This window comes from Numida meleagris, chromosome 19 (genome assembly GCF_002078875.1).
Source record: "Numida meleagris isolate 19003 breed g44 Domestic line chromosome 19, NumMel1.0, whole genome shotgun sequence".
NCBI lineage: Eukaryota > Metazoa > Chordata > Aves > Galliformes > Numididae > Numida > Numida meleagris.
In genome coordinates this window covers 12,418,643-12,443,997 of record NC_034427.1, presented here as the reverse complement: position 1 = coordinate 12,443,997, position 25,355 = coordinate 12,418,643, and the positions used below count along the sequence as shown (strand labels likewise).

Genomic DNA, 25,355 nt, shown 5'->3' with positions numbered 1-25,355 from the left:
AATGCAAATATGCCTCTCAGATCTATTTAAAAAATAATAAAAATCAACCCCTTGGTCACTCCAATCTTGGGCAAACAAGAATAGGAAGGAGTAGCAATGCTACTGGCTCTTTTCACTTGATTCTCCTTTCTTCCCAACCTAATCTTAAAAAGGAAACAACCACCAACTGTGTCATAGAACTTTTAGTGCTGCGTTTAATACACTCAGTCTTGACCAGTTAGCTTAAATCCTCAACAAAATGTGCTTGTATTTAACTATTTCCCTTTCCAAAGGGCAGACATACGTGGGTACATTTTTGCTTACAGCTGGATTTGTCTGCTTTTAGACTTAAAAAAAAAAAAAAAGGAAAAGGAAAAGAAAAGAATCATGACGTTAGTCTTTGCTCTGTTTCCTCAGGACATGTGAAGCCAGCACAAGAACTCTGGAGATGGAGCCCTGTGAGCCACGGCCCCATTGACCATGGGTAGGCACCATCTGAGTTGCAGTAGTTGATTAAAGCAAATTGAAGAAGCTCAGAATTCAGGGGAACGAACAGTGAGGTGAGCTGCACAGACACTGCCTGCACCTCCATCACCTCGCAAGAGGAGAGAGCCCTGCTCGGATGTACAGCAAGGACCCAAGCGATGCACGAGCTCTCCCAGCACAAGGATGAGCAAGGCTTCATAAACTCAAATTTAATTCTGCCTTTCATTTTGACTCATTTTAACTATCAAACGGGAAGCACACGGTTGCTGGTTCCATTAGCTAGTCTTACAAGAGCCTTCTCATTCTTATTTGCCTTCGCTTGCTTTTGTAATGTTTCACTTCGGTGCAATTGCAGACGTGCACATTCAGTTCAAAAATAACCACAGCCCCCAAAATACACCTATGAGATGGATATATCAGAGTTCAAAGGTGGCGGAACAACTTCCAGCCCCTGTCTACACTCTGAAGTCCCCGGGTTTATTCTGCGGATTTAAAATTAGAACTGAGTCTTCCTCACCATACATTTCATTGTGTCGGTGCCTGAGAGTTGCAGCACTGCAGTCCAATGCAAATTGGATGCAACAGGACTATTTCTGCGAGCAGGTCTGGGCCTTTGATGTTTGTCAAAAAAAAAAATCCACTAAAAAAATATTCATAATATATTTCCCAGGCAAAATAAGAAAAAATATTCAATCAGATAATCTCTTTGAGGTGTTTCATATTAACCTTGAAAGGCAGGAAATTGGCATATTTTATATTGACGGGAACAGCTCAGGAAATACAAAGTGAAACCTATGAATAATGAAACATGCTAATGTTTCTTATTCTAAAGGCTGATCTGCACCTGACAGATTGCTTTTACTCTCTCAGCTTTAACAGTGCCACTGAAAGAAAAAAAAAAGAGATTAACGGGACAGTGGTTTCCCCGTGGCGCTGTAGGAGGCCTTAATCCAAGGCGGCTTTTTAAATGTAAAAGAAACACCCCATAAATTTCAGCAGACGTTGGATGAGTGTTGCAATGCATTTTGGTAGGGTACAGAACAGCAGTGGTGAAAAGAGAAGAATCACAGCATTCCAGAACCACCATGGCAAAATTTCAAGAGATTATTTCGTGGCAATTCTAAAAAAGGAGAAAGTCAGCAGCAGAGGCAGTCCTCCTTGGGCACAACGCTGGGTTAACTTCTAGGAGCACAAATGAGAAAAGCAGCAGAACTAATAAACTGTTCAAAAAAGTTTTAAACTAGATGCTAATTGAAGTAATGAAATACTAAAAAACAGATGCAGGACTGTAACTTTCAGCCACCAAACCAGATCACTTCAAGAAGTTTCCGTATGAAAGAGTGCCAGAAGACAAGGCCTCCTATATTCTGCAGTGTTTTTGGAGAAACAATTCATAAAGCTTAATCTTGTTTCAGAGAATACCATTAAAAAAAGGGGGGGGGAGAAAACCATTTCTGCTAATAAATAGAAATACTTAAGAAAATCTAAAAGATCAATTTTCAGTAGCACCTCAGTTTTGGTTTGGGGTTAAAGGACACTCCACCTCTACACAGCTCTACATTATTGTCTGTCATTATTCTAGATCTCTCGACCTGAAGCTGTGATTCTCAGAAAAGTAATAGTGTTTCCCTTTCTAATTAAAGTAGGTTTGTTTTTTTTTCTGAGGCATTTTTAAAGCTACAAAAGCTTCATATAAAAATATATTTATATAAAAATATATAATCTAAATATAATATTACAATCTAAAGTTCATATTTCAACTTTCAGTTTAAATAATATAAACACAGAATAAAGGCAAAAAAGATAAAAATTATTGGTTGTGGCTGCTGTTAAACTGCAGTGAACGGTTTTCATTCTGTTTTTTTCCCTCTTCTATGGGAGCTCCCACCTAAATGATCCTTTTCCCTGCAATATAAATCAGCAAAGTAAAAACCATCCTAGCTGTCTGCACTTGGTTTTGCTGCCTAAACCAAGGTATGTGCAGAACATAACTAGCAGGAGGGAAAGGAAATAAAAACTTCAACTATTGTAACAAAAGAAAACAAAACCGCCATGATTTCTAACCTGACAGCGGCCCTTCAAACACTTGTTTAATGGTATAAAGAGATATAACAGAGAGAGAAGTAAAGAAATAGGGGAATAGGGAAATACAAGACAGTTGGTGAGCACATAGCACTGTTCTTTCAGTGATCATTACATTTGAGAAGCTAAAGCTGGATGCAGTAGGTGAAAGCGACCCTCCACCAACAGAGGAAAGCTGCGGGCACTTACTTGGTGGTCGGGGCTGGGGGCAATCTCCTCTGCCGGGGGGGTCGGCCCACTGCCCCTGCCTGACTAAAACAACACAGGGTTACCGCGCTTCCGACCGGGGCCTGTGCTGAAGCGTTCAGCAACGTGAAAACACCCACATCGAACAACGCAAAGTTTGGTTTAAGGACATTTTCTACAATATTAAAACAAAACCAGGCATTTCAGAACCTCTACCAACGTTTTTTTTTTTTTTTTTTTTTTTTAAATAGCCACTGTTCAGAGGAAGATTTTTGCTAGTTCTTTTCTACGTTACACGATTGTCTTTAGCAAGGCATTCTTCCCATCAAGCAGTAAGAAATTCCAGTGAGGTCTCAGTGGACCAGGGACCATAGCCAGTAAATAAGACAGTGCTACCAACCCTGCCCTGCGCTGTTCTAGGAAAGAGATTCCACTTGCTTTCCAGAGGCAAACCTGCCTTACAACATCTACAGCGACTTCCTTCCTATTGAACCACCACATTAAGCGCGTACTCCATGAATAATGAAAACCCACTTAGCTTTACGGATACATTTTTATATATTTTTTTTTCCCATCAGAAATCATTTTCCCAATTTTTGTCTTTCAGTTCATGCCCTCTCTCTGTGTACATCTGGTGACGGCCCCTCTGGGTGCCCACCTTCCCGGCCCCGAGCAGCACAGCTGCCAGGCTGCGGCACACGCAGCTCATTCGCAGTGACTCCAAAGTATCTAAAGTAATTAAGAAGGAGAAAAATATTGTTTGACAAAACTAGCTCAAGGAGTTAACATTACAGGATTTTTGATAATTAAAGTTTGGTTACAATTAGTAATATAAAGAAACTGTATGTACACGCTTAATTAAAAAGCAAGTTAGAGGGTTCAACGTGGTACTCTCTGGAGTACCATGTAAGCCACGGAGCTTAGCAGCAAAGCGTAAAGTAAACTCCAGAATTTCGAAGTGCCCAAATTTAAAAGTCTTTTTTCATTGTATAAGTTCAGTGAAAACAATGAAAGGACGTGATTTGGGTTCTAAGGAGAGAACAGGATGATCTGAGGATTTATGCAGCTTGCAGATTTGTTACTTGAAATACATTATCTGCTTGATCCTATGCGTGCTGTTATTGCAAGGACTTGTTTCAGTCTCTGATTTTCCTATGAAGCCACAGCAAAATCAATACATAGCAGCAGCGTGAGAGAAAGCTGAAACAGTGCACAGCAATTAATTCCTTGTCACAGACTGTGGGGGAAATATCCCTTCTGGAACATGCCCCTGCTCAGTCTCTTGCACATTTACACTCATGAATCTCTATCTGTGGTAGAAATGGAGAGGAAGCACAGTGTGGTCTGCCTCACACTGCAGGACAGAAACTCAGTCCAGAGTGAGTGAAGATGAACCACGATAAGATTTAGTTTGCAGTTTTATGTCAACGAGTCTTTAAGTGCCTTCAGAAATATTTACTAATAGTAAGAAAGTTTATTGTATAATGGCTACCTCTTTTCTATCTATTTTTAATTAAAAAAAACTTCAGCCAACCTTTAATCATCTTTCTCAGTTTGCTCCAGAAAAGCATAAATAACCAAATAAAGATGCTGCAGACTTTGCCTAGACAAAGCCTCCTCTTATCTTCAGTGAAACTCAGACTGCAGGATCCCAAAGATGTCTCTCCAGGGCACTGCTGACTCCTATTGCTACTTGTGGTCATACAGGATTGCTACTGCTGGAAACTTCCTGAAAACATTTTCTGCTTTTAGCAGCGATAAGCCTGGATCATCATGTCTGTAGATGGGAGCAGGTTGTGACAAACAATGAACTCGCCACATTTTTGTAAATAATATGGGAAAATTAGGATGAGACAATTTAAGGGTCTTGATTCAGTCTACAATTAATTATATCAATATTTATTTATACAGGGTAGCAGGCTAGCACAGCCACTGCAGAGTTCTTCCCTACAGCTGCAGATACCATTTGGAAAACTTGGTTAGTTTGCTCTAGAATGACTTACTCTGCCTAAGAGCATCTTTGTTAGTCCAGAAACAGGTTCTTTAGGTTATTTTATTTGCAGAGACCATACGCAGGGCATTTTCAGACCACCTGTTTTGCCTGGCAGCTTCCTGGCTGAGGACAAGGGCTTACAACCCCAGTTTACAGTTAGCAATCCTGCTCATTTGGACTAAAGAACGCTATTTTATAATCTCTTACCTCCACAAAATAGATATTTTGAGCAGATTTCTCTTACCTAAACTTGCATTCCTGTATATAATACGAAGAAAACAGGAACATTAAAGGCTCAAATCTGATGTGGTCTAGACCCAAAGGGACTCCTGTTCTGCTCACCTCTACTCATTGCTTCTTTAGGGAATATGGGGGAATAGCTCACGTCACCATTGCAATTGAAACACCTGGAGTGGGTCGGGCATATCCCACCTTGCACGTGGTAAGATAGCTGTTTGATTTGATTTTGTATTTGTGTAGGTGTGGCCCAGTTAGATAACAGAACGGGGGGATTTTATATCAGAAAATACTTCTTAGTGGGACAGTTCACCATTACACAGCACAAAGCTGCATGACAGCTACATGGCTTGGATTCTGTGCAACAGCATGGCAGTTGTCCAGCAATCCAAAAGTTATTCAAAGGAAACTGCTCAGGACACACATCAAAGGGCAATAAATACACACAGTATTCAGGATCTGGTTGGAAATTGATGGCCAGAAGTAGAGCAGCTGAATACAAAGTGTTTCAAAAAGCCACAAAACCAGTGACACCATTAACATTATTCTATTTCCATTTGTCTGGAAGTCTGTCTACATTCTACTTCTGTCTGTCTAGGCCAAACTGTGGATTAACCCTCTGCTCTTTTTAACACAGCTAGTTTTTTCCATAGTGACTAAGATGGGTGTGGAGCACAGCTTTATTTTCAAACAGTGCTTTTTTTTCTTTTGTAGGGTTGTATGACTTGAAGTCATAGTTGTCACAGACTTCAGTGTTTGATGCGTATTCCTTATTCTTAACAGACAAATTCTTAAAGCATCCTTCAGAACCAAAGGCCTGTTGGGTCTACAGTGCCTTGGCTGATCCTACGAATCTTAGTTGAGATACTCAAATCCACCAGACTGGCTATGCAGCAAAATAACTCCAGAGGAAAAAAGTAAAGGCATCTACCATGGGTTGGGCTGAGGCTATCAAACACCATAAAGCCAAACATTGCAAAACCCAGGGGGTGGGGAGAGATTTGGAGTGTTGCTTTTGCATCCTAGGGTCTGACTCATTAATTTTAATCTCTGACAATGTGACTATTCATAGCCGCGTTCACGTGATCCTGTGAGGAGACCATTTGGAAAACTTGGGCTATTACATTGCATTATAAAAAGGAAAAAAAAAAAAAAAGTCATTTTTTGATGCATGAGCTTCTCCAATGCCCACACCATGTAGGTGCTTGAGAATAAAACAGCACTGACTAGAAATAAAATTCTTACATACAAATTGGCAAACCTTGCCAAAATAGATCAATTGCTGTATAAAAATCCTCAGGTCTGCAATAGCAACAGTTGGGTCAGAAACGCTAGCTCTGGACTTGGATTACTTTCCTCTCCGGACATCTCTCCGGAACCTTCTGAGGAACTCTGGCTGCCATTTGCACAGAGATTCCTCAGCTCTCCACGCCTATCACTGCACACCAACAGCTCCCACTTCACCACCTCGCCGCTCTCCTCCTTCCCTCCGGTTTCCTTCTCGGAAAAAAAGGGTGACGCTCTGTGCCTTTATTTCACAACATCTTCGAAGCAGCAACTTTACCTTTGCACGTGACAGCGCAGCTAACGTAGCATAAGCTGCAATGAGGGGTTTCACAACTGCAAGCGCAACCCCCCCCCCCGCAGCGAGCGCCGCCTGCGCTGCAGCACGGGGACGTTCCGCGCCTCGCCGCCAGGGGGCGCTGCAGCACGCGGCCTGAGCTCAGCGCTCCCGGGGTCACCGCGCCCGGCCCTGCAAGAACGCACCGCGCAAGCTCGAATTCGCCGCGCTGTGCTTACCAGTTTAAAAAACTTCCTCAGGTTTGCTTTGGGGGTTTTGCTTTCTTCTCTTCGAGGTTTCACTTCCAGCGTTTCTGAGCTCCTCTCGTCTTTGTCGGGAGTCACGGCTTCTAGAGACGCGTCTGCTTTCTCACTGTGAGCAATCTCCGCTTCTTCCGATGCGTTCTGGGCGTTGTTTTGAGCAAACATTAAGAGTGCAGGAGGAAAATAAATTCGGATGAATCAGTGAGTTTGGGATTTACAAAGAAAAAAAGAAAAGAGGTTACAAACAAAGTAACCAGTGGTGGCACCAGTTCCTAAACACAATTATCTATCTGCGGGTACAGTTTAGAAAGAAAACATGAATGAAATTACTTCTAGTAGGATGTGATGTGGGGTAGGTGATGCTTGGTAAAACCAGTACAAATGAGCGCAGTGCCATGCCCAGGTGGTCACACGCGGAAGCAGGAATGCGATGAACTAATTCAAAACAAAACACCACAAATCCACGGATGCGAGTTATTAGAACTCTGGTTAGCACCCTTCTCTGACAGTGGAACGCAGAAGCTCTCACATTCACAGCGCTGGTTTCCTCTCCCCGTTGGAAAGCTGCATGCCTTCTCGAGGTACAAGGCATTCATGTGGCTCATTTACTAACTCACCTAATCCCATAGGTTGCAGTCACCCTTTCTGCAGCCTTGACTCCCTGTTTGAGTTCAGGAAGCTCTGCTGGGTGCTCTTACGGGAGGATTTTGAGTCCCATTGCACTTTTGTGTGCTACTGGAATGTTCCTCCTATTATCAAACACTTCACCAAGGGGCACGCAGTTTGTAGTTCCTCGGAAATACGCATCCCTGCAAGATTTGATTCATCTCCGTGGCTCACTTCAAGGCTATGCTGGGAGTTCTCAACGAGTTTAAAGGAACAACAAAAACATCCGCAGTGTGGAATGAGAGAACAGGAGCTCATTTCTGCTGCAGGAGGTGGAACATGCATCTCCTCAGCCAATTCTTCTGCCTTTAATAAATGCCCTGGTAAGAAGCATTCTCCCGTGCCCTCAAGAACCACTAATTAATTCCCATCCCACTGTAACTGTATGAAGAAGTATCCTCCTTTCTGCCATAAAGCAGCTATTCTGCTAATAACCAGGGAATCTGAACTGAAGCCAGCACTCTGTCATTTTGCAGCCTTTTGCAGGAAGGTGCACAGCCTTGTAAGGGCAGCATAAGTTACACTTCAGCCTTCAATACCAAATCGAACAAGAGCAGTCACCCTCGTTATTGCCATTTTAAACACAGGTGTCTGCTTAAATACATCACAGTCACAGCTGAAACATGTTGACAGCAAAAGGTAAGAACTGCTGTAAGTAAAGCAGAATAATTTATATTTGACAATTTTTACACGCACTTGCAGGAACTTACGTTTAATGTGTACTCACAGTAATATTAGCCACATGCAGAACATGAGAACAATTTAGAAGATAAGGCTAAAGATGCATGCAGCACAAGATCCCATTTCTGGTCCAAAACAGATGCCTCCTACAGCAACAGCTTTCAGTACTGCAACCCTCTTCCACCCAGTGATTGCCATGTAGCATGTCTGGTTCAATAGCCCCAGTGGACTTTTCCTACATAAATTTAGCTAAACACTGAAAGTTGATGTAGACTCCCGACATCCCATGACAAAAAATTCTACAGCTGAAGTATGCTTGCATGTAAGTACTTTCTTATCAAATACTTCCATTTGTTGTTCTACTGCTTTTATTTTGAGCAATAATGACTGATCTTTCCTGTTCACATTTCATGCTACAGCAGTCATTCTCCACGTTGCTATCACCTTCCTTTCTGCCAACTTTTTTGAGCCAACAAATCGTTTACGTACTTCTTCTAACAGAGGCCATTCCATATGTTTATGCCCTTATTCCCTCTTAGTGTTATACCTCCAGCTTTATGATATGCCCTGAGCTGGGGGGGACCAGAGCTACAGGCCTCGTGCAAGGTGTGGACTCACTGTGTGCTTCAAGAGCAGCATGCCAGCTTCTCTGGTTTTCTTTACTCCTCTTTTATGGATGAGGTGACTTTGGGGAGATGACAGGAATGATGCAGGAATAAATATTCCATGTCCCCTACCACCTGAGATGACTGCAGCACAGCTCCCTTCCCCATGGAATTACAGATTTAGTTTATATTTATGAACATTTTGGAAATAGTCCCTAATAATTTTAGTCTATACTTCTGTCTCATTCACATATAATCAATTCACCATCTATTTTCTTGAAGAAAACGGTTCATTGCCTGAGTTGGAGGAGTGGCTCAATAAAGCAGCAGCCTAGCTTCTGGGGGCTCATCATTCAGGGATTGCAGTTTGGGATCATATGACTGTTATTCTGTTACAGCTGCAACCCAGATGAGTTTTGTCTCTCAAGCTACATCTGTGCAATGGCATCAGTGTCACTACTAACAAACATATCCTGGGGGAAATACCAAACTCTGAGAAGCATGGCCTATTTAAAAGAGAAGAGAGCTAACTGATAGTTGACTGTTCAGAGAGATGGATTTGTTTAAAGTAATGGTATCTTTTTGTACATTTCTCGTATATTACTCAGAAGCCTTCAGGAAGATTTGAATTTTGCATTAGTATACTTGTGATTTACTGATTTAAAACAGACAAACCATTTACCCAACAAGTTATTTTAATTTGTACCCTTTAAGACAAGCTTGTTGCAGAGGTTAGTTTATCTTGTTTGAGATCTTTGGCTTGCTTTTACTCAGAAAAAAGGCCAGAATCCCCTTCCGTCCTGCCTGCCAGGGCGTGTGTTCCAGCTCTGGAACAGGTACATTCTGGTGGGAACTTGATAAGTCCTGAGCAGTTTTAGCATTTATCTTGCACGCTCTGCCCAAGTATTTGTCTTTGCTTTCCTATGGCAGAGTATGGTTGCAGGGTGAGCGGTAAAAGGTGTCATTCTGCTTCACTTAAGAGCTAACCTGCTGGCTATTTTTATTATTGGCACATAAATTCTCAGTAAGAAGGGTGCTATTTTTCTGGTTTTTGTATGGCAACAGTTTGTAATGCGATAGCTTGTTTTGTTTGCTTTAAATAGATCAGCTTTTAAAGACAATTCACAGAGGAGCCTTAATGCTCTGAGCTTTCCTCTGTTCTTCACTTGCACACTTTTGATCCCATGTAAAGGAAGTGCTATGTTTCTCTGCCCTGATCAAACATCTACAAGGTTTTGAAGCCAGGCTTCCAGCACAGATATGTGAAATTACGATCTGTAATTTTCTCTCAGAATTCCTTAACATTTGCTAGAAATGCTTCTATGACAAACAGTGGAGTAACACTTGTTAACATCCTCATGTGGAACAATCAGGAAATGGGGTAAATAGAGCTGAAGCAGTTTCCATCTGCAGAGTTGAATGAGGATTTTTTTTCTAACGCACATATTCACTTCTAGCCAGAGCTGCAGCATTAACTGCTGCACGTTGACAGGCACTTCATTAGCTGTGCTTTGAAGTGAAAGCCCATCAGAAGATGGATATCTGAGAGTCTGCCTGGAAGAAGTTGGTTCTGAATTCGGAGTGCTGCAGTTGCTATTTGTTAGTTCAAAAGAGCTCCACATGACCGAATTATACACCCATTTGGAACAGCTGTGAGCGTTAATTGCTCCGCCCTAGGAAAAAAACCTTGCATTTAGCATGCCAGAAAAAAGCCCAGCAAAGCAAAACAGTGCAGGTAAACTGAGAGAATCCTCAAAGCAAACCGAGTTTGCGATTAACCTGTACTCTAAGGACCATTTTACATCTATGCCTTTTTTTGTTTAAAGCCTCAAGCTGAGCGGGTCACCCAGATCTCTCAAAGGAGAGAATTATTGTCTGTCAAGAAAATCCAGCAAAGTAACTTGAGCCTTTTGTAGGTAAGGATGCGACCTCAAGCAAGCAGGTTTTATTTGTTTATTTTTCAAATCCTAAGGACCACATTCAGTTTTCTATTACAGAAGTTTACCTCTGAAAACTTGCAGAAATAATTGGTCTTGGAGCGATTCCAGAATCAAAAAGCTCACACTAAGCATAAATAAGCTTATTCTGCAAAGCTCGATGCCAGATTTCATCTACTAATATAGTTCAGTATATTTGGTGCAACATTTCAAGTAACTCGTAGTATTTTTGGTAGCAACCAAAACCAGCCCTGGATTATTGCGCTTTCTCCAGTGTTTTCCATTCATCAAGGTAAACAGCTTTATGTTTATGTAGGTAAAATTAGATCCAGCATTATGAGCAGAAAAGTGAAAGGATTTTGGCAAGAAGTCTTTAGCCCTGAGGGGCTTGAGATGCCAGAACTTCCGTGAAAACTGTTGACAAGTTAAAAAGCCACACGGTAGTTATGTGGGCCTAATTTAACTACAATATGCAATACAGGGATATGGTGTTCACTAAGGACAGAACCCACATTACCCAGAGCCCCGAAGTATCTGTAACTGCATTGGTTTGAGCTAATCTTCCTAAGTAAGGTTTTGGAATCTTTCTGAAGTTCCACCAGATTCTTGAGTTCACCAATTCCTCCTGCACAGGCCCCTGTTTTTCCACAAGAAAATATTTCCTCCCATGTTTTTTCTTTCTTGAATACAAAGGGCTTTGTTACTTCAGTTATGAAAATACTGAACTTCAGACCAGATTTATTACTCAGCTTTATGCTGCAACTGCATACAAACATTTACCAGAAGGACTCCTTATTTCACCGTGATGTTCAGCATACATCGTGCTTCCCAGCCTTGCTTTCAGCTAAGCCAGACTACTCAGCTGCAGGAGGAGGTTTCCGTAGCAATAGTTGCTACATAAAATTCTGCTCCCTCTCCTCCTCCTATACAGGTTTCTTGTCATTCTACGTATCCAATTCACCTGGTTCCACAGGAAATGAGGCCCTAAAGAACAAATGTTTTGAGCTTGTTTATTCTGTAAATATCTAAGCTTTTTTTTTTTTATTACAAGTAACACCCAAACAATTTTTAGTTTCTCTGCCCGCAGGAAAAAAAACAGCTGGAGAAGCTACAGGGCTAGCTGCTCAGTCTGCATCTGTGTATTTGGAAGCATTTCATTTCTGGGATTGGAACTTGAACAGAAGCCCAGGAAAGCAGTTATCCGACATCCAGCATTTCTGTGAAGTTTAACCCGGCTCTTCTCTTACAGAAGGAAAGAAGCAGCCTTCAGCTTATAAAGCACCAAGGACCATGGAAACAGAGTTAGTCCTAATTTAAGTCAAAATGGCTATTTAACCCAAGGAAAAGCATTTCCGTAAACAACTGACCTCAATCTCGAAACTTTAAGACTGATGCACTCTTGTGATTTCTTTTCTATTGAGTAAGAATAGACCTACCAGAACTAAATCATTAGATACTCAGAACTAAATCATTTCTCAGGAATGAACTATGTTTCTACATCTATATCTCTAGTTAGGAGATATCTTGTTAGATAGTATTAATCTCTGGGATTTTTAACATGTGTTGAATTGATGCGTTATTATTTCTTCACTAATATTATTATTCAAAAATTCTACAGCCAGGTTTTACAGACTGGTTTTACAAGATTTTTCCAGAGGAGTCCAGTTGCCATTATTGGCAACGTGTCCATGCGACCGCCCAAAGCTCGTATAAACATTTGCAGCTGTAAATATTATTTTGTCCCTATGCACTTAGCATGCAGGACCTGCTTGGCTTTGCAGATTTGCCTGCTTTACTATCACCGTATACTCCATGGTAACTCTAGATACTGAGTGATGAGGGAGTGGTGGGACGGACCAGCTGTGAAATCCAGACATACCTTTTTCCAAAAGAGTTTGCTCAGTGGCGTAGGAGTGGATGATGCTTTCTCCTTTGCTGCCTCTCTGGGGGCTTCAGTGGCTGCTGCCTGCTGCTGGGCTGCGGGCTCAGGGGCTTTTATGTGCTGCTTAGCTGTCTGTGGCTCTTGAGTGGAAGGGACGTTTTTGTCTGATTTTACTGAGGTGACAGGCTGCTGTTCGGTTATCTAGAAATCAATAAACACATCGGTTATTGGAAACACATGAGCTGACTGCACTGTGTTTGGGCATCAGCTGGTACAAGATGTTGGTGCACAGCAGGCTGCCCCTACACCAGCCGTGCAAAGCAGCAAGGTGCAGTTTACGAGCTGCCTTGCCCTGTCTTGAAGTGATGTCTCAAACAGAGGAAGCAAATTATTTAGCAACCCACCCTTCATAACAGAGAGGATTAATTGATTAAAAAAAAAATTTAAACACTCTTTGAAGCTGAGAATGACAGTGAGAATAATTACCCTTTGACTACATTATTCATACACAGATAACTGGAGTCATCCTACTCACTTTGGTGTTAGTTGTCTGTTGGGTCTCCTTCGCAGCCTGGAGGGAAACAAAACAAAGACAAGTCTGACAACGTCAGCGCTCAGTTACACAGCACAGGAATTGTCTGTCACAATATCTTTTATTTTTAGTGAATGTTTGTGGAAGTCCTGGCTCCTGCAACCATGGAAACTGATCCCTAACAAAGGCAAGGCCGCCTGGAGGGACTGCCCGCACCTGTCCCACCTACAGCAACTCCCCAGCCTTGTGCTGAATCATTTTGTGTTAATCCTGCTGTGCTTGCAGTCCTCAACTTGTTCTTTAGGAAGAAATGTATGTTTACATATGTATTTCCCATCTCTACAGGTAGGACATAACACAGGGGTTCAAGGCATTTTAGGAGTTCTTATTTTGTGGCTGGCTCTGTCTATGCCACTTTCCATGCACATGTGGAAACCATAGCCAGGTCTGCATGCTGGTCATGGGCATGTGAGCATCAGCATATTCCCTCTGGGATACAGAACAGGCAGATGTCTGCCTGGAAATGTAGGGCACAGAACAGCAGCAGCTTTGTAACTTAGAAGCAGGAGCTGCAGCTCTAGAAAGGAAAGCTCTGCATGCGCTGTAGGATTGTGTAGTCCATCCATTACACTTCCCTGAATTAGGGAGGAATTTAGTTTTTCTGTAAAAATTAATTTACTCGTGAGTCTTTTTCATCAAAATGTATGAAGCCAGTTTGTTAGAGTCATTTCTGACCAGTAGTATGTATGAGTATCTGTTGAGCCCAATATCCAGTATAGCTGAAGTATCTGAGTTGCAAAAAAGAAAGGGTTTTTGTATGGAGGAGTAGCAAGCCACAACCTTGGGTAAGTGCCAGCCCAGCACCCAGGTTTTGCAGCCTGCTGCACTGCCTGCAGACTTCTTGAGAGAGTTGAAGGAGCCAAGAACTTCTTTTTGTGGTTAGCTCTAACAAGCAAGATCCTGAGCAAATGATAAAAAGTAATGTCAATGCCATGAGCTGATGTCAGTACTAATGCTGAAAATAAGTGATTAACCCTCTCCTTCTTGGTCAGAATTCTGTAAGTCAGATGCTACAAAACTGGCATGCAACGCAGATATATATGGATGGGAACAGAAGTATGGACATGGAGCCAGCTGTGAAATGCCATCCAAACTCAGTCCCAGTTGAATGGTAAAAACCCATTGCAGCAGCTTTGTTATGGATTTGTATTAGGATGCTCACACATTACTTTGAAATTAGCACGTATTTATGTAAACATAGGACACTGAGAAGCAAGGTTTTTCTTAGCCTAGTTAAGAAAAGATTAACTTCTAAGAGGGATAAATGCAGTTTTGGGGACATGCAGAGACAGAACCTCCAGAGGAACCAGTGAAGTGCCTAGAACTAAACATGAACAGCTACACACTTAAAATGATCATTTCAAATAAACCAATTCATTACCTATTCATCTAGTTAGCACACCTGGCATTTCAAGGATACAAAAACTTAAAGCTAGAGGTGATAATTTCAGGGTTTTGCTGTCGCAGCAGTGCTCTGATTTGAATTTCTACTTTCAGTCAGCCTTACAAGCAAACATAGCACCATTTTAATTCATCTTGTTTATTCCGAATACATCACAAATAATACCCTGATTTTCTGTATTTTTGTATATGGAAAGAAAAATATGTAAATAAAATAGTGAAGTTTTATAAGACAAGTTTGTTTTTTTTTTAAACCTTAAAATAGTAGAGCTGCTGCTTTTCCTCAAGATAATGGCTCTCATTCCAGACTCAGATATTAAAAAAGTTATATCAAACCCTAAAGAAAAAAGGAGCCATCTCTCCCAGCAACTCATCTCAAGATTGAGATATTTTAAGAGGTTTAGTGCCTTAAAAAAAAAAGTAACTGTTTACGGTTTCTTTTACCCAGAGGAAGTCCTAATTAATGATGAAAAATAATCCACATTTTAAATGCATTAAATAAAAAATAATCAGTGTTGTAGATACAGTAACATCTTAATTGTTTAAGTAGTTGGCAAGAATTGTAGTCTTAATGCATTGGCAAGATTCCTTCAATGACAAGTGGATGATGGTTTTAATCTTAACAGTGAAAAGACAGTGGAAAGAACATAGTTGTTTCAAAAATGTTGAAGAACTCCCTTTGTCTTGTGCTCAGATATAACCCTCAAATATAGAGCCCCTTACTCACCCCAGATTCCTTGTGGGTGTTTTGAACGAGCATTAAGCATTAATTACTTTCCTCCCCCAGCCCAAGGGTCTCTGCTTCTGCATTCTTTGGGCTAAACAGCTACAGCTCTCTGCCTCCCTGCCACAAAGTGGCGAGGCACGTTAACCTCTTCTGAAAAGAGCAGAAATGCCTTTCACTGAGGACGGTGAAAAGTCGCAGCTTTTGTTTAAAAGCTGCTAAAAACAACCATTTGCATGAGGAGCATGCTTTTCCAACTGTTTTCAGTTACCCTTGAAATCCAAGCTTTTCTCGTCCAAACTAAACTTAGAATTAGTAATTAGCTGTCGATTTTTGCGTTTTTAATGAAAAAGTAACATTTTAAAAGGAAATTTCTTATTTCTTGTGTCCTATCAGTTGGATGTCCCAGTTCATCAGGTCATAGTTTTAACCAGCGGTCTGGGCATACTAAATCAATATCAAACTCAAACTTACAGTTGTACAGAGCTCTTAAACCCACCCTACAATGAAGACATGGATGTATCTGCATGCTCCATTGTTTGTCAGTACCTTTTATTTTCATTTTAAGTGGCCAGCAATGTTAGCGAGCATTAGTAAGCATAACCTGGGCAGCCCACGGCACAGCAGGTTCCAGGAATGGTTTCAGAATCCTGAATCCACACAGATGGTATGACACGTGAAACATTGCACACTGAGATTGTTTCAGTAACATGTGGCACAGAAGTGCTCACACCGTTGGTTTTCAGAGCGCTGCAGAACGCAGCTGGCCAGACCCAGTTCAGTTACCAATTAAATGATTTCATTCTGGGGCAGGAACCATCTGTTACTTCTCAGGGTTCTGCTCATTCCCAGGTTTCATACAGACCTTATGCCTAAAGAGTTTGCTAAATGTGCTGTGTCCTAGCTTGGGGCTCTCTGCCTTCTTTTTCTTGGCTCCTTTAGTTGGGGATTCTGCAGTCTTCGGAGCAGGCTGCCCACCACGGCCTTGTTCTGCTTTCGATCCCTTTTGTACAACATCATTTAAGTTCAGCACTTGTTACAGAACTTGCATGGTTTGTTTCATGAGAAAGATTCAAACATTCATATACTTTGTATTCAAAACAAACATTTCCTTTCTGCTCTGGACAAATTCAACTCCCCCCTCCTCCCCCTCCCCCACAATTTCTCAGTTTAACTAAACATTCACGAATAGTGAATGAAATACAGAAGATACAGAAATCCACTTGATTCCAAATTGAATCAATTCACTCAAGTATTAAATTTAGACTTCTGCATTATCCTAAATTCCTAAGTAGCCAACAGAATTTGGGGTCATGAGTTTAAACAGGGTAGATGTATAAATATTTGAAAATACATTAAACAGTCTTCTACAGACTTAATGTTGTGCATAATGAAGAATTTCTGGAACGTACAATATTCATATTCATGAGATACCACATGAAATATTACAAGTTCACACTAATGTTCATAATATCAGCTAGAAAGAATATAAAAAATGGTAATGATATACTGATATTAAAAGTGTTGAATCAAAAAGCATTGGTTTTCTTGCACTCCCTTCTAAGAGCACTTTTTTTTTTTGCAGTTGCTGCCCACTGAAGTTAGAAACAGGATCTCTAAAGATGTGAGCACCTCATTGAAAAATCCATTACAAAGAGCTATAAGTCAAAGAAAAAACATTGATATTCATGTTTTTATTTCCCTCCCCATCACTTTTATCTTCTTTGACAAGGAAAAAAAGGGGGAAAACCCAAAAGCATTGCTTAAGTGAGCTTCAGCATACAAACAAGTTAGCACAAGTGTGAGCTGTGCGAGCAGCCTGGAGCACATGCCCACAGTGTGTGACTAACCACAAACACAAGGCAGCGTTCTTCCCACTGCAGGGTTTCAGCATCCAGTCTTGAAGCACTAAGATCCATTTGTTATTACTTTCTACAAAGGAGCATGTAATACTTTTAGCTGTTACGTGCTAGCATCCTGAACTTTATTCTTATCTCCCATAACATTTTCCTCAGACAATTTGTTTCCTGATTTAATTGAGATTAAGCAGGCTAATATATGATGAAAATGCTTTTTTTTTTAAATTATATTTCAATTAGATATAGCTAAGTATTCACCCTCCTGAGAGCTTTGAAACAAGCTGACAAAACAATCCAGGAACTACAGAAACAAATGATCAAGCTCCAAAGAAATAAATCAGCGTATAGGATCTATACCACAAAGCATCAAGCGCTGTGGCTGACAACAACTAACAGGATAGGAGAAAAGGTCCAAAATACACAATGCAACACTTGTGAGCATGTTGAAATGAAATCCTGGATTCAAGATTGTTTCGTTCAGTGCAATTACAGGCTTCTTCCAAAGGGCCGTGTCCTACAAAAAGGCTGTGGCCAGTTGCATCACAACTGGCCATTTTTTCTCTGTTGTACTCAGTAGCATGGCACTCCCGTCTGTGTCCTCTCAGAACCTACTGGGGAAGACCCCAGGAGGTGGTCTGAAGCCTAATGAATGCCATGTTGATTAGTATAAACTTGCAAAGTATCAATTCACTCCAGGAAGTATGACTCAGCTTAGCATTATTTATTCTCTAGGCTAAACTCTGTGTTTACACGGATGGAGTGACAGCCATTAAGGGTGTGCCCCTGCTGCTGAAAGCACACATCTTTAGGCAGCCCATTAAAGCCAGAGGCATCACTGATGACAGCATATTGCTACATAGCCAGCATTCAACATGAAGCCACACTTAGTGGTGCAACACACCTCTGCGTGTCACCAGGAGTGAGCATGCTGCCATGCTTTGCTATGATGTTTCTAAGAATTATCAGAAAAAAATCGGAATAAATCTGTCTTTTTAGCCATGGGAAAACGTTGTCAAGACACTAGGAACATACCAGCCCCCAGGGGATGAAACTCAGCTCCTTCCTGCAAAGGAAATGCGTAAGTAGCCAAAATGAAAGTGCAACTGAGACTCGAATGCACAGTGGTCTCAGTGCCACCCAAGCTACGCAAAACAGCAAGAAAAAGCTACAACCAACCAACACCAAAGCCCTCTGGTGCTCGGGAAAGGCTCAGCCATACTTGAAAATGCATCTAAGACAGAAGTTCTTTGCAGAGGTAAAAGCAACCATTGTTTCATTCATTACACATATCAGCTGTCATAGAAAATGTAAGAATTGGTAGCTGACACATTACCCATTTTAATGTACTTTTCTTTCGTATAGTGAAAACGTCCGTTCCTCATAACAGAAAAATACTAGTGAAGATAAAAGACTTTCTTTGTAAAAAGCAACTCTCATTCAGCAGTACATAAAAACTTTGCATATCCTGCTAGTCATCTGAATTTGTTTGCCCTCACAGGTGTGATAGCAAACCAAACCCCAACTGCATATTTGTTTCTAAATTACAGCACACCTTCACCAGTCACCTGTTGCAGGAGCACATGATAAAGTATGGAAACTGCACTGAGCAGCTGGAGTTCCCAAAAGCTGTTGAAAGAGTCAGTCTCACTGAAAGGCCAATTCAACACTGCCTTTTCCGGATATCTTAGAAAGCATCAACCTTGATTAACAGCTCCCAGAACTGAGCTAAAAATCAGAGCGTGTATGCAAAACGTTCTGGAAAGAAAACTTCATTGTAGTACAATACTATAAAAATTGAATTGGACAAAAAAGATAAAAATGTGATAGAAAAGGATGCTGACGCCTAAAGTAATTTTTGTTACCTGATAGGTGAGTGGAAATAATTTCTTTTAGGGATTTATTCTTCGTGTTCCTTAGATTTTTTTTTCCACAGACATTACAAGAAAAAAAGTTGTTCTAGTCAAAACATATTTGACACGTTTTATCTGGGTGTTCCCAGCTACTGGGACAGCCCGTTATGTGCCTGTAGGCTTCTGAAACACTAAGAGAGGAGAAGGCAGCTTAATACAGATTGTCTCACACAATTCAGCTTCTGTTGGAACTGTTATAAGCTTTGGCATGAACTTAACAATGGGAAAGAAGGGGGAAGGAGAAGTCTTTCAACACCTACATTTTCCCATTTTAAAAGATTATGTTTTCAACTCTAAATTCTTCACAGGCTATAATAGTGAAGTCTTTCTGAACTCACACACAAAGGACCCTCACCACTCATGCGCTGGAAACAAGTCTCCTCCTGCCAGCAGAATGTGAGAAAAAATGGTTTGTTAAAGGGAACACAAGAAGCCATGTCTGCCCACTGCAAGAGGAGCAGTTCTTGGGTGGGACTGTGCATCTCTTTCTAAAAAAATATGGAGTTGATCTCCCAACTGGAACATGAAAAACGTTTACAGACAGCTTGCAGCATTGCATTAGAATAGCCTGAGTGTTAGGTTCACCCCACTACAAGGTCTGAGTTTGCAAAGCAAACAAATCCTCATCTCTGCACTTAGATGGAAGAATCCTCAGCAGCTCTGGCAAGTAGAACTCTCCCTCTGCAAGCCCCAGTCCTGCCCAGAGCAGCTCCCTCACCTTCCTCAGGTCTCTGCTGTGAGGAACAGCCCACTAGCTCCAGCTGTAGTGTAATCCAAGCAAAGGTGCTTCAAGTCAAAAGAGTCCTAGAGAGGAAACATTGGGATCTCCCTTCTTGCTTCCTGCTTCCCTTTTCTGATTTCAATGGGAAGCTGCTTCCTCCACGTGAAGACGTGGTCCTGCAGTAGGTGCATCTGCCCTGATCCAGCTAACGGAGCTGCTGTGGCTGGGGGCCTCACGTGTCCCTGCTGCAGGGCTGCAGTTGTGCAGAGAGATGGCAAAGATGCACATGTGCCTTACGGGATGTGAAGAGCCACATGCTTTACTCAGCTCTATGAGAAAAATGAACATCTGTGGACTCAGGAAGATTCCACTGCAAGGACCTATACTTTTCAGATCATGGGCAAGTCACTGACAACCAACAGTGTTGTCAGGTCACAAACCTTACAGAAGAGGCTACAGATCTGATTTTGATTGCAATGTATAATGTAAGTGGGAGAGGAAGCAACGCAATGAAGAAATACCTGGATTAAAGCCCATACATTTACCAATGACAAAATGAATCTGCCTACCTTGTCTTCAGGTTCACTTCGGGCTTCAGTTTTGCTTGGGGAGACCTTAAATATATTTGAGAAAAAAAAGTCATATTGAAATCTTTCAAAAGTTTTGAAAGATCATCTATTTGGAACCGGTAGGTTGTTTTTTTTCCCCAAATACAAAGGTGAAAGCACGAACTTTTTTTCCACATATGAGAAAACTTCTGAAACAAATATTTCTGAAGAGTAACCTAAAGGCAGAGGCCAAGATTAAAGATATACAGAGCAAAAATTATATTGGTTGTATAAAATTCAATAACTCCATAAAAATGAAAGCTATTAGAAAATTTAAAAATCAATGCTTCAATACACAGAAGATATTTAAGACAGCCAAATGCCTCCAGGTCTGCAGGTGTCTGTGCAGCAAAGAATGATCTCGGAGTAGGTCAGCATCATTAACTCACAACTGCACTGTACCTTCATCTCTCTGTACTTCTCATACCATTCTCTAAGGCATCTGTTTGGCTTCATTATTCCACAGTGCACATGACAGTCAGCACATTGCATTAAGCTAAGCATGTCCACATGGGATTTTTACAAGAACTCAATTTGAACTCCCAGATGTAGAGGAAAAGCAGTGCTTACCAGTGTTTTAAGGAAACTCATGACGGAGTTGTTGTCCACTGCAGCAGCTGCTTGGGAGCTGTCTTGCTTTACCTCTGCCTTTTCAGGCTGCTCAGCAGTGAGACCGCTGACACCTGCTGAGTCGTGCTGGAGGTCTCTCTGGTTGCAGTCATCTATCTCCTAAAAAAAAAAAAAAATGAGAGCGGTTTCCTCAGTCTCAGCTTGCTTACTTTGCAGTGGAATGCAAAAGTAACATTTGTGACTCGCATTATGTTCCTCAGAGTCACAACCTTAATTCCAACCATATTTCTCCAGCCTACGTCTTCAGAACAATTGAGCATTTATACAGCTCTTTCCCCTCTTTTCTAATATATTCAGCGTTTGCTGTTGATTGGAGGAGCATTGTTCCAAGCTACCAAGTATAACAGAAGTAAAGTTGTGCACAGCATCCCAAACAACACCACTTTTCTCTTCTCAAGGCCAAACTTGTGAATAGAAACAAATGCTGAGATTTCAGCCTTTGATGGTCAGAGTCTGATTGTACCATACAAAGATTTCTTCCGGCATCCTATTATTCTGCAACTCCAGAAATAAATTATCTTGTGAATACAAACATGGTATGGATTAAAAAGAAAGAAAAGCAATGAGTCAAAGTAATTCTTTGGAGCCAGATAGAGCTGTCTCCTCTCGTTCTGGAATTACATTTACCAGAGCCCCAACATAGTTCTCCAGTGCTCAAGCACTCACAGGTATGAAATATTCTTAAAAAGCATCTTGTTTCTATTCAGACACCTAGACAAAGGTCTTTTAGATCAGTTTCGGAAAGCTTGGAATCCCTTTACACTGAATTGTTATGTCATTCTGCTCACTTTCACCTTCAACCTGCACAGGTAAAGCCAACACAAACCTTTTGCAGGAGAGAGCAGCTTGAGAGAAGTCCTCGTGTCCTATTCAACATCAAAAAGACCACTACATTAATGCATCTAGTTATTAATATTCAAGTCTTATGAGTAATACTCTTTCCTTTTGTTCATCTGTCCATCATAAATGCAGGGCTGGATCAGTTGTTGTTAGAGAAGTAATTGTGCCCAACATGATGGTGACCTGGACTCCACTGAATGGAGCATCCCAGCCAAGCTGTATTTCTCCAGAAGTTATAATCCCCAAAGAGACAGCAATACACATCTTGTCAGTCAGGAAGCAGTGACTAGAGGAGCAGTTGTTAGGACACTAGATACCCAGATGACTCCAGAAATAAAGTTGAGACAAGAAATAGAACAGAGGAGCTTGTCCAGGTGTCTCTAGAACACAGCATCTTTGAAATACTGTCTCTCAAAGACTGGCTATTGTTCTAAGTTGACACCAACATATAATTTTTTATTTTACTGAACTTCCAAATAGGCATAGTCGTTCAGTGCCATTCTGAATAGAAAAAATATTAAAGAATATTAAGTTGTACTCGGGAACCTTTCCCTTGTACCAAGGGATTTAAAAGCAATATTTTTATAGGACTTCCAAAGAATCTTCTGTGCATCCTTTCTTCACTAAAGGAGGAGAATAAACATCTATAAATGAGTAAAGACTTCAGGGGGTTAATCTGGCACTAGAAAAATTGAACACAGAGAGACCAATCTTGATACAGCTGTTAAGGAGCTAAACAGACAGCTTTACTTACAAGAACAGAATTCTGTAATTCTCCACCCACCATGTTCCAGATTTACCCTTGAAGAAACACAGCACAGTAGTTCAGAAGGTTTCAACAGGCTATTTAGGAGTTACTTGCAAGGTCCGAATGCACCATTTTGTCCAGCTGCCAGTTCCAGGCCTGAGTGGTTCCAAGAACAATATGTCCCATGCAGAACGCATGCAGACATGCCAGCTCTGGCAGCCCTTCCTCCAGGGATGCCATCTGAAGAGCGCTGGTTTTATGAAAAATGCTGGCTCTATGTCAGATATTAAAGGAGCAACAAAAGCATGAGGCAGGAGACTCAAGTTCTCAGAGTAGGTCGCCATTTAGGCAGAATATACATCACTAAACAAGATTTCATTAACCAAGCGTTCGATGCTATCAAAAAAAAAATTTTACAGATGCTCAAACCCAAGCTCTCCCTACTTAGGCTGCACATTGTTTAGGAAGAAGAAAGTTGCTAAATACCACAGCAAATGGCCACTATGAGCAGCAAATACTACCTGAATCTGCTGTAAAGATGATGGTCACCACCAATGGCGGCACTAGCAGTGTCTCCCTGCTAATACTATACTGCCCAGCAAATGAACAAGCTATTGAAGACCATGAAGAGCTTTAGGTATAATGCCCCAATCCAAGAATCCCTGCACTCTGATATGCAGAGCACAAGGAGGCCACCAAGCAACTCATGTCACATAGAGCTCCCAGGCCAGGAGTCCCAAGCCAGACTGCCACAAGCTACCCCAATTTAACTCAGTCAAAGCTGGACTTGGATAGATGCAGTCATCCACCTTGTCTTCATGGGAGCACTGCTGTAGAAGGGCATACAGACTCGGGCCTTCAGCATATAAATCAAGGAGAGATAGCATAGAGACCTACAATAATGCATTTTAAGAGCCACTGTCAAATGACCACAGAAGGCTCTGCAGCAGCTCACTGTGTAACGCATTGTGCAGGGCCCTGAAGGCAAATGGTAATGAAAGAAAACTCTCAAAATAACAGAAGAAAGTCACCATTAGAAGTTAGCAGATCCCATGTAAATGTTCAATTCATTTCTTTGGGGAGCCAAGTTTGGGGGTAATAAACACCTTAAGTACTCACACTGTCATTTTGGTTCAGTCATTAGAAAAACATATCAAAAGAATGTATTCCTGCCAGCACTTTTGTTTGTATGAATCACGGCTCAGTGAAACATTTCAGGCATATCATTTATCTTTTCTTTGGCTTACATAGTAAATGCTTCATGAATTCATGAATTCTGTCCTTGTTTTAATTATGCTGTCTTCTGAATGTAGATTTGTAGACCACAAAAATAAAGAGTGGTTCACGAAACACAGAATGTTTGTGCAGCTCTTAAGCTACAACTGTGGAATCTCTCTTACCAGCAACACTGCCTGTTATGCGCTGGCACTCAATTCAGGGAAAGTTGTCTTTTGCTTTTACAGATACTACAAGCCATCATCCAACAAAAAAATAAAAGAAACTGTGAGCAGCAATATCTGGATTTTTAGTAGAGTTATTTGGTAACAGTTTGGAGTTAATAAAGTAACAGTAATTAATTTAGATTTGGTCATTCCTCCATCCTACACGAGAATGAGCAACTTTAGAGGAAACAGAAGGCAACTACACTGCAAGGCAGAGCCTCAGCTTTTGTTTTAGGAATGCAGTTAACGTCTGGCAACAAACCAGGAGTTTTTAGCTGCTACTTTTCTTCTAGAAAACGTCCTTATCAACCCTCTCCCTGCCCCCAACACATACTCCTTTCATTCCTCAAATATACAAAGACAAGAATTATCGTTAGAAAATTCAAGGATAAGGGAGAGTGAAATTTTTAATCTTATGATACAGTCCTGCCACACATTTACTTACACTGATTTCATGACTCCAAGTATTTCTAATGCTCCAGCTTTCAGCATGCATGTAAAAGATGTACCAGCACTTTTGTTAGAGGGAGAACTGTCCTTAAGCACACGCCAGGCATCAAAAGCTGCTGTGTGCCAAGAGCCCACAAATACATACACCAAACAACATACTGTTGATGAGTGCCTGGGATTTCTAGATTTTTCCCATTGTAAATCCAGCATATGGATAAGGCAAAGACTAGAACAGAGTTCAAAATGAATCAAAAATATGTTACTGACATAAAATACAAACAATCCAAATGAGTAGTGCTTCTAACTCATCTGAACTAGCAAAAAAGCTTTAGAATTTCTTGTCCTGTCCTCATCCCAAGGGATGCTCATCAGAAATGCCTGCTTGGTCTTTTCCAACTACCAGCAAATCCTTAACTCAGACTTCTGATTAAAACTACTTCAGCTTATTTCATTAGAAAACATTTCATGCCATAGTACTTCCACAGAATGAACTATGACCTTCTGCATTCTGTTTACAATTGCAGCGAAACAGGAAATTTGTCATTGTAAAGCAGGCAATTGTTTGTAAAATTAACTGTTCTGGTGAACTGCAAATCTTACGCTGTGTATATTAGTCAATATCTGTGGGAGTTTACAATGCTGAAAAACTTTATTGTAATAGCTACACATAGAATTGACAGCAACACACCAAAGAGATGATTCATTCTGAATTACTGACCCATGTCTGTCTCAGTGGTGAATGACTGGATACACTGCTAGGCTGAGGCTACAGATTCTTTACAGTTGCATGTATAGCTGAGATACTGGTGATGGGTCACACTTTTGAAACACAACAGTTAAAAGCACAAGCTAAGTCTTACAAACTAATCCTC

The 25,355-nt window shown here is 41.1% G+C and overlaps 1 protein-coding gene and 1 long non-coding RNA gene across 10 annotated transcripts in view; one reads left to right on the top strand and one right to left on the bottom strand.

The window, feature by feature from the left end:
- Nucleotides 1-25,355, bottom strand: part of BCAS1 (breast carcinoma amplified sequence 1) — a 46,134-nt gene that overhangs the window by 7,471 nt on the left and 13,308 nt on the right. For 6 of the 9 annotated variants that reach the window (XM_021416584.1, XM_021416580.1, XM_021416583.1 and 3 more), the window contains 7 exons: nucleotides 20,944-21,102; nucleotides 20,335-20,379; nucleotides 16,141-16,278; nucleotides 13,094-13,129; nucleotides 12,556-12,759; nucleotides 6,764-6,928; nucleotides 2,737-2,799 (listed from right to left, as the gene is read on the bottom strand). In XM_021416584.1, coding sequence (XP_021272259.1) covers nucleotides 2,737-2,799; nucleotides 6,764-6,928; nucleotides 12,556-12,759; nucleotides 13,094-13,129; nucleotides 16,141-16,278; nucleotides 20,335-20,379; nucleotides 20,944-21,102 — 810 coding nt within the window. The remainder of the gene's footprint in view (nucleotides 1-2,736; nucleotides 2,800-6,763; nucleotides 6,929-12,555; nucleotides 12,760-13,093; nucleotides 13,130-16,140; nucleotides 16,279-20,334; nucleotides 20,380-20,943; nucleotides 21,103-25,355) is intronic. The other 3 variants (XM_021416589.1, XM_021416586.1, XM_021416587.1) reach the window with 2 other exon arrangements.
- Nucleotides 13,136-16,952, top strand: LOC110408130. Its single transcript, XR_002444172.1, has 2 exons — nucleotides 13,136-14,261; nucleotides 16,861-16,952. It is a non-coding gene; the product is annotated as an uncharacterized LOC110408130 (long non-coding RNA).